Source organism: Limulus polyphemus, unplaced genomic scaffold (assembly GCF_000517525.1).
Source record: "Limulus polyphemus unplaced genomic scaffold, Limulus_polyphemus-2.1.2 Scaffold135, whole genome shotgun sequence".
Taxonomy (NCBI): Eukaryota; Metazoa; Arthropoda; class Merostomata; order Xiphosura; family Limulidae; genus Limulus; species Limulus polyphemus.
In genome coordinates this window covers 858,966-869,251 of record NW_013665745.1, presented here as the reverse complement: position 1 = coordinate 869,251, position 10,286 = coordinate 858,966, and the positions used below count along the sequence as shown (strand labels likewise).

Sequence of the window (10,286 nt, the reverse complement as noted above, 5' to 3'; positions counted from 1 at the left end):
GCTAAATTAGGGACGGCTAGCGCAGATAGCCCTCGTGTAGCTTTGCGCGAAATTCCAAAACAAACAAGCAATCATTTATAAAATATTTATTTATTCTGCATACATTCAATTCGATGTAACTGTGTTTGAGATAGAGTACCTGCGTTTATTTAATTATAATAAAATACGTGGAACTGTAAAGTACTAATGAGATTTAATTCAACTGTAACATTTCAGATAACGAATGATAATTTTATTTAAATCCCTTAACGATTTTTGGCATAAAATAACTTACACTTAATTAAGAGATTATTGACCGAAAGTTCTTATCTCTGAATCAAACAAAAACCCTTTTCCGCTTAGAAACTGTTATTTGTAATGTGATTGTCTTGGGTTTTTTTTTCTAAGGTGTCTCTAAGGTCAATACACATGCAAAAAAGTCACTTAGTTTCATTGTACGATATATTTGTTTGACATAGATTATCCAATTCGCAGACTGGAACGGTGAAAAGAGCTCCCAATAATAGTCTAAGATGTTAATATAGCTTATTTTTAAAGAGTACAATGCCCTAATAAATACATAGATAAACTTTAGACTTGTTAAGCGTAAATTTGATGATGATTGTTTTTATTTGCCAAAACATAACTAATTTAGTACAAATCTTAATGTTTTTTGGTTTTTTTTGGAGTTATTGACTCATTTTAAAATCCACGATATTTATGCAATTAATGACTTTGAGTAGCGTACTTATTACTGAAATGGAAAGAAAATCAGTGATGGAACTGCCTGATGTGTTTGATTCTTTGAGTTCCTGAGTCGCGCATTGGTAAAACAAGAGGGAATCATCAATAGCCACACCACTTAAAATTATTTTAGGCAGGATTAGAATAAATTAATCTATGAGTACCTTTTTTTTTCCTTTTCATTAGCTATATTTTTGTGTGCCAGTAATACCAAGTGTGGGGCGCGCATATACCCGATCCAGTTTTATTATTCATCAGGATCTATACAAGCCTACCCTTAAATGGAAATTCTTTTAGAAAGGATTAGTATAAATTGATCTATGAGACCTTGGACATGGTCAAATACATAAATCGAAAGGGTTTGACCTCCTAAGTCCAAAACTATAATCATATCTCAAATCGTTCAAATGATGACGGAACTATGAGGTAGAAGTATGTACTTGAAGAAAAAAAAACGACAAATCTCAAAGCCGTTCTATCGGCCGTTATGCCGCGGCTAATAATTATGTGTACTTACTTGTTGGTCAACTCAAGTTCGCAAGTTTGTTCCCAGTATCGAACCAGTGAGACATAATTAAAATAATCCATTACCATAACAACCAAAAATACTGAAAGTAGGAGATATAAGTTATCTTAGAGAAGTTTGTAGTAGTTATTCCCATTAGGAAGGAATGTTTATCATCATAAATAAACATACACAATATATTGTTATCGCTTAGAAATTACTTAAGGTTGGGGAAATTTATTAGCAGCACTTTTAAACTAAGACATTTTATTTGCATGAGGGTTAATGTGAAAGTTTTAGGGTTGTTACTCTGTATTTTACTCAAAAACTACTCGGTAAACTTCTGTTAAAATCGGCACATTCTCGCACCGGAAATATTGTTTGTTTTAGTGCAAAGCTGCATAATAAACTATCTGCGCTCTGTCTGCCGCGGGGAATCGATCCACAGATTTTAGCATTGGAATCCGTAAACGTACTGCTGGTCCATTGGGGGACCTGGAAATATCAAAAACTGAATACTACACGAAAGATCAAGTAAAAAAAAAAAGTATTAGAAGATGTTTTTATTTAGTATATTTACTTCTCTTGTCATTTCATAATGTAATTGATGTTTTACTAAAAAAATATATATCTTTCTTAGATCAGAAGTACCGAATTCCGAAAGCTGACATGGTTATCACAAATACAGGATTGTTTTCTTTTCATCAACCAAAAACGTACAAGAGTAATACCGAGTTTTGCGAAATAACTTCTATAAAAAATAAATTAGAGACGGCTAGCGCAGATAGCCCTCATGTAGCTTTGCGCGAAATTCAAAACAAACAAACTTATGAGTTGGGAGAGTGTTGTAAAAGTAACAATGAAATCCCCACTACTCGATTATAGTGACCCACGAGTTGGCGGTGGGTGCTGTTGACGGCTGTCTTCCCTCTAGTTTATTTTAAAATTATATAGAACTAGCTCAGATTGTCCGTGGGTAGGATTCTGAAACGTTCATCCATGTCCCCTTTTTGTCAATAAACAATGTTATATGTCATAAGTGTCGTAATCTTGTTTATTAATTCATAATAATAGTGGAACAATGGTTTTTGCTGATGGGATTTAAGCGCTAACACCCCATAAACCTCAGAACTATTTGTGCTGTATAGAGTCACTGACATTTCTCTGCCAACTTTTCATATAACTTCGCCGTCGGATCCACCGTTCCTCTCGACTTATATATATGTATGTGTACACCAAACTTCAATGGCTAAATTGACCGGAGGTTCCGATCTCCAGCGATCTGTCTAGTATCGTAATTAACCATTAGTTTAGTCTATAGAGTCTAAAGAGCTACACTGTTATCATTTTTCAGTTGTCCAACAAGAAAATATTTATCAATATTGTTATTATTACTTGTTTCAACCTTCAACTTTGCGAGTTTTAAATATTCATTGATGAAACAATTTAACGCTAGACGGCAGCATATGACAGTAGCGTACCTGTTCTTTGTATATGAGTGTGTGTGTGAGAGAGTAATTGATGAAGCAGGTTTCTGATAGTTATGTGACTGCAGGAAGCTCTTCATCATGTACTTATTTTAAGATAACTTGAAGAAAATAAAATGAAGATAATAATCACAATAAATAGATTTTTCGGTTTATATTCTATGAACTTTTTGGTATTTCACATACACGTTTTTCCTGATATCAATAGTAATGTCCCCTCTTCACCCTTCGCACTTCCTCCTACCACTGACGTTTCTCATTTTATGGTTTTTGAAATCTGGTCGCCATGCTAATTAATGATTAATGTTATGTCGAGGAAAAATTTATAATGGTAATTTTGCTGTTTTAATATACCAGTGATCAATATTGGTAAAATTAACTAATCAGTGAGTGCTAAAACCTTAAACAATTAATTACTCCTGATATGGTTCATGCAATTCTGGTGAATAACGCACGACGTAATGCTTTTTTAAAGTATCCTAGCGGCAAAATGAAAAGTAATATTTTGTTAAAGCTTCTATTGTTGCTGTCACACCGAACTTTAGAAAAAGTATTTAACGAAGTAAAAACTTTGATTTTGTTTCTCCTTACGTTTAACAGCGATAACTCCTAGTGGTTACTCGAAGAACTATTCACATAAATTATCATTTTACTGAGATATCACGCATAGAAGGTTTGAGAATAGCGTGTTTCCCTTCTGGAGCCTTTGCGACAGAAAGAAATTCAATTAAAATCGATACTCGTTTCCACACAGCTACTGAAAATATCCTTCGCTCGTAAACGTCTCTCGAGTAAAAATACCGAAACCGGACAAATGCGCCGTAATAAACTACACATCTTCAGAAGGCACGTCGTTTGTAACAGCGACGCGTGCGCTAATTCAAAGCCAGCGCGTTTTTATTCGCCACTTAACTTCCTGTGCGCGATAACGACCATGTAACTTTTTACCGCAGCGGAAATACTTCATCACGTAACTCACTTAAATGTGGTTTTATTTTAAATGTACTTCGGTAAAATATTATGATGCATCTTACATTTTTTTATTAATATTTTTAAATATTAATTACATACCCGGATTTAATATAATTAACATACTGTAGTCAAAAGATATACACACACAAGAAAAAAAGTTAATTAATACACCTTCTAACTTCTATGCACGAAAAATATATTTGCATACCAAAAAAACCTATGTACAAAAGATATTTAAATTATTAAAATGTTAATTAATATACCTTCTAACTTCTATGCACGAAAAATATACATATTTGCATACCAAAAAAACCTATGTACAAAAGATATTTAAATTAGTAAACTGTCTAAGTTTATAAGAAACGTTAAGGTAATTTAATTTTAAGTTTTAGATCTGGTTGTTTCTTTGTTTAGGCGTACAGAATGGGCTCTGATATAATAACTCAAGCCCAGCACTAAACCACAAAGGAGTTTTTAGATGCAAAAGTTTTATATATCTATGTCTGATAAATTCAAGTATCAACTCTATCATCAGGATAAATACTCCCCCTACAACCACCATTTTTATCTATCTTAGTTTTTACACGGCATTACTTAATTTAACATTTTTCACAAATATAAATTTAGAATATGTCGAGAAAATCGAATGACACTTTTCTCAAAATATGCGTATATTATATTTATTTTTATATTAGATTGTTGGAGTCAGATTCAAAGTCACTAAATTCTTTGGTCCAGTCTCATTCACGGAAATCGTCGGATACTAGTATGGTGTCTGCTCAATCTTCACAGAGCCACCACAGTGCACCCCTGGAAGATGAGCAAGTTGAAGATGTCTGGCTAATTTGGGGGAAGATAGTTAACGACTGGGATAATCACATGAAGAAGAAGAATCAATATGTTAGAGTAAGCTATTTGAGCAGTGTATCTTTATGTTGTATTATTAAAGTACAAAAAAGAAAATCTTAAAATCTCTGTAAGGAATAAATAATCATGTAGTCAACATTTCAACCGAGTGATCTGGTCCCGAAGAGATCGTCTAGCCTAAATATCGATCATTTACTTATCTTTTTCCAGTACAACGATTTTAATATATTTTTATTTTCCGAATGTATAGTTGCTGTAACTATATTTGTTTGTCATCTGTGTCATTAAAGTAAGCTTTTGTTTTACATGTTGTCGCGGCATTTCAATCATACCATTCAACTCATACTGTTAGGATGGAGACAATTATTTATTAGCCAAACGACAACTTAACTTTTAGGAACTATTTAGCTTTCCAGGATGCGGATCAGAAGGTCCAAGTTTCACGCTGCAGTGTGGCTAAACAAGCTACGCACTTTCAACCGTAGATGCGTTATAGGAAAGACAATTAATCCCGTTATTCGGTTCAAAGCTGAACAAAGCTCTTTTGGCGGCAGAGCTGTCGATTAATTCCAAATTTGGATAAGCTATACCTGACCGTTTAGCACATGTGCGATAGGGTACCTCTCAGGTTGAAAACACCATCACAAATGAAACATTAAAACAAGTAATTTTTACGGTCATGTTTGAACAATAGCGTTTAGACAGAACAAATATTACTATTCAAATATCGAAGAACGTAAGAGAGAGAGAGATGTTAGGGATTATTACCTGTTTCATTTCTAGTATCTCTGCTAGTCTCTAACAGACAATGACAAATGTTTATAACATTAAAAGTATACAAACTTGATTATATAGCGCAAACACCTCGAGCACGTCACGTGATTACTCAAACGTTCTCCATACTTATACAGAAAAGGCCACAGTAGTGTTAACTCTACGTCACTATCGAGAGTTTTTGTGCACACAACTTACAGCTTCATGAACATCAAATTAGCTCTTTATAACCGAGAGTGAAGTACTGTGAATCCTGAATGAAAAATGTTCATATTAATAAATAAATAAATACTGTCCGTACAATTAATAAGATCTGGGAATGTATAATCTACATCATGCAGACCAGAAAACAAAAACTAGAATAAGGACGTAGATGTGAAAGTTTAGTAAATGGGGTTGTTTTCTTTTAAGTTGTATTTAAATACACACAATCCAATACAATGTAATTAAAGTAAAAACCATATCGCTTATTAACTAAGCATTCTACTTACAGACAGACGGACCAGTAGCTTACTCTTTACTAACCCTAACATATGTCAGTTTGTTTTTATTTCATTGTCATAAGTTAATGTTTTTTTCGTTGTTATAGCAATAGATAATGTCTAGTTAAATTCGCAACGCTTTTAATGTATCGATGTTAGAAACCACTGAAGGAATACTAGAAGACTGATAACTGATAATATAATAAAATAATGATTGTCTCATATTGTAGTTATTGATCTCCATTTTGATGTTCTTCAGCTGTTATAAAGTTACGTTATTGTTCTCCGTGTTGATTTCTTTTTCAACTGTTATGAAGTTAGGTTCTAAAAATTAGCTTTTCAAATGTCTTGTTTAGTGTTTCTCATTTCATGAAAGCTTAATATGTTTTTATTAGTCTTCTCTTAGTTTGGAAAAGTTGTCCCTTTGATAAAATCTAGTTTAATAGTTGCAGGTGAAAAGCAATAAAAGACTGAGCTTCAACTGAGTATTTGTTACAGTTACACAAATTTGTGCTTTTAATGATATCTTTCAACTACTGATTACTTCTAAACCACTATATCATGATGTTAATAAATACATCCAACAAGAAATCAAATTCATTATACATAGCATCTGACATGCCATATTGACGTGGAACACTAAAGTGTTGAAGTTTTTCCTGAAAATTAATGTTGACTGGATAGTAACCGAGTTCCAAGATTATAATAAAAGTAGATCAATAAAACATTAAAATAAAAGTCCGTTCTTTCCCAATCTGCTCATTGCAGGCGAATAGTGACGAGGATATTAAAAGTTGTAACTTATAGCGTCATAGCGTAATAATAAAGGAATAATATTTTTTATGTATCATATACTGCAAACAACAGTGTATCACACAGCTTTCTGTTTTCTCTGTCCTGTGTACAAGCACTTAACAGATCAATAAATTGCATATTCTTGGGGTTCTCGTGTCTTAATGATACAACATACTGTACGTGTACCTCTTGAAAAAGTAATATATAGTAATCTAGAACTTATAACGTCATAGCGTAATAATAAAAGGACATGGAAAACTTTATATAATTACGTTTGATAAAACTAATCATAGTTTTCATTTCTTCAGGAACTTGTTAGAAAAGGAATTCCTCATCACTTCCGAGGTGTAGTTTGGCAGTTGCTATGTAACGCACAGAACAGTCCAAGCAAGGAACATTACGCAGAGTACATCAAGAGCTCTTCTCCGTGTGAGAAGGTAATTCGTAGAGACATCGCCCGAACTTATCCAGAACATGAATTTTTTAGAGAGAAAGATGGACCTGGTCAAGAGGGTCTCTTCAACGTGATGAAAGCTTACTCACTCCATGACAGAGAAGTGGGATACTGTCAAGGAAGTGCCTTCATTGTTGGTTTGTTACAGCTGCAGGTGAGTATCATTGTTGACTTGCTACAGCTGCAGGTGAATATCATTGTTGGCTTGCTACAGCTGCAGGTGAGTATCATTGTTGACTTGCTACAGCTGCAGGTGAATATCATTGTTGGCTTGCTACAGCTGCAGGTGAGTATCATTGCTAGCTTGCTACAGCTGCAGGTGAATATCATTGTTGACTTGCTACACCTGCAGGTGAATATCATTGTTGACTTGCTACAGCTGCAGGTGAGTATCATTGTTGACTTGCTACAGTTGCAGGTGAATATCATTGCTAGCTTGCTACAGCTGCAGGTGAGTATCATTGCTGGCTTGCTACAGCTGCAGGTGAGTATCATTGCTGGCTTGCTACAGCTGCAGGTGAGTATCATTGTTGGCTTGCTACAGCTGCAGGTGAGTATCATTATTGACTTGCTACAACAGCAGGTGAATTTCATTGTTGACTTGCTACAGCTTCAGGTGAGTATCATTATTGACTTGCTACAACAGCAGGTGAATTTCATTGTTGACTTGCTACAGCTGCAGGTGAATATCATTGCTGGCTTGCTACAGCTTCAGGTGAGTATCATTATTGACTTGCTACAACAGCAGGTGAGTTTCATTGTTGACTTGCTACAGCTGCAGGTGAATATCATTGCTGGCTTGCTACAGCTGCAAGTGAATATCATTGTTGGCTTGCTACAGCTGCAGGTGAGTATTATTGTTGGCTTGCTACAGCTGAGTAATGATCTCTTTTGACAATTACAAGTAGAGGAGGGAAGTTTTGGCCTGCTAAAACTACAGATGACAATTATTACTCTGCTACGAGTGAAGATAATACGATCCTTATGCTACAAACGAATAGTGTCTGTGTACCACTATTACTGTTACTACTAGTAGTACTGTGGTGTTAAATGTGAGTTGTAACACATTAGTAGTGGTAATAATATTCACAATAAGTGGGATTATTTTTGAACATTTGCAAGTAATTTGGTGATTTTATTGGATATTTTAATAATCACCGAGATGTTTCTAAAACAATAGGAAACTGGAGATTTTAATTTGGAAGGATTTAATAATTTTTAAATGTGTGAGATGAAAGAGGAAAGGAATTATAATATTACATAAAATGTATTTAACTATAGATTTGTTGGAAATAAACTTGAAAGATGTAAACATTTTGGCATTTACTATAAAATACATAATGAAAAACCTTTTAAACTTCCTATTTTAAACCTTCAAATTACAACTCGAACTATGACATTTTAGATTTGGAAAAGATTCTGCAATAATTTCAATATTATCTGGTAGATTGTTCAGGCAGAGTATACATGATGAAATTTAGTTGAATGGACGACAGTTGCCAGTTGTAGAACCACAGATGGCAGTTGCCTTCCATTAAATTAAATCTCATCATTTTCAATATTATAGATATATATATCTTGGTGGTATAAACATCAGTATTATAGAATACAATGACCTGTCTGGTGATTATCAGAACTTGTTATATTTTTCGAAAAAAATATAGATAATGTTGGGATGGCAATGCCAAAAAGTAAAGAAAAAATTTAGGGATTAATGGACAAAACCATAAACCATACAAAAATCCCTACATATAAGTAGCCATATATTTCCATGAAACTTATCTACAACTATATGTTAAATTCCTTTCATTTGCATGAATTCAAGTTTGAATAAAAGTATTTAAACTGAACAATGCTATATAGTCTTACAATGGCTAATTCCCATAAGTTCATAACATTGACTCAGTGGCTACTTGTGTAGGAATTTCTGTATGTTTCTGTGTATTCATTCCTACCTCGTTTCTGTACTTTTGGCATCTCTACATCGTCCTTATTTCTTTTAAATTTTTTTATTGTTTGTTTCTCCTCTTTTTTTTCTTCTCTTTTTTTTTAATGAATGGCAGTCGTTATGAAGGCAGCAGTTTTAGCCTGGTGTGATGACTTGTCTTGATGGCCATCATGTGTTGAAGTTAGTGAAACGCTATACTATTTCTGCACTCCCCGAGTTAAAATGCAATATTTTGGTGTTTAAATCGTCGCAACAACGTCAAACACTGGTGAGCTAGCCCTTCTGACGCCAGAATCAGAATAATCAGAACATTTGGCCGTTACGCTACTCGCCGGTTCTCTACTTTACCGATGTTTTTTGGCTAAACTGAAGGTCTTGATAGCTTTTGAAAACCTCGAAAACTAAAGTTAGGTGTTTATAAAAGTCTCTTACAGTGTTATAAGAGAGATTTGAGTTTATGATGAGCAACACCTGATATGCGACGGCCATTTTTTCCCGGCTCATCCTTACATACTTACCACTACCGTGTTTAGTGATGTGACCTGGTGGTCAAGGCGCTCGATTCACAACGTGCGGATCGCGAGATCATAACTTCGCTGAATAAGCTCACCTCCTCTGTTGAGGTAGAGGGAGGTGGGGGACTTATATTCCTATGGTCAATCCCACTTTTCGTTGTTAAAAAGTGGCCCAAGAATTGGCGGTCAATATTGCTGACTGGTTGCTTTCAGTTTAGTCTATCAGTTCAAAATTAATGACGACTAGCGTAGATAGGCCTCGAATAGCTTTGCGCGAAATAAAGTAAAAAAAAAAACATTTTTGTAACTTTATAAATGGATTTAAATGTATTAGTTTGATGTCTCTTGTTATTTGACAAACCAAATAAGTGATTTCTGGGCAGCAAAAACGTCTCTAATGAGTCTAAATTTGTTTTATAAGCATTTATTTTATATTCCTAAGCCATGAATTTTGAGATACAAATATGGGTACCAAAAAATGCGTGTGTTTCAACATGATTCAGTTTTCAGGGGTTAATGTAGTTAAAGTCGAGACTGCAGTTCCTTGTGCCTGCGCTGTTAATTGACTGCATATTATCTTTTACTTTGAGAGTAATATCATCTGGATGGTTTGGTTTTGTAATATAAGATACAGCATTATTCTAGAGCTAGAATATTGATCTTCTAAATCAAGCAACTTGTACAGTGACACAAGAGGGCACTTAAAACTGTATTATAAGAACTAATCTCATTCTGGCATGGCGGATCTGTTTTAGTTATTTGTT

General features: G+C 34.2%; 1 protein-coding gene across 2 annotated transcripts in view; it reads left to right on the top strand.

The window, feature by feature from the left end:
* Positions 1 to 10,286, top strand: part of LOC106474068 (ecotropic viral integration site 5 ortholog-like) — a 102,684-nt gene that overhangs the window by 59,632 nt on the left and 32,766 nt on the right. The window contains exons 3-4 of one of the 2 annotated variants that reach the window (XM_022379361.1): positions 4,383 to 4,593; positions 6,914 to 7,042. In XM_022379361.1, the coding sequence (XP_022235069.1) occupies positions 4,383 to 4,593; positions 6,914 to 7,042 (340 nt within the window). Of the gene's footprint in view, positions 1 to 4,382; positions 4,594 to 6,913; positions 7,214 to 10,286 lie in introns of both variants that reach the window. The other variant, XM_013934756.2, reaches the window with a different exon arrangement.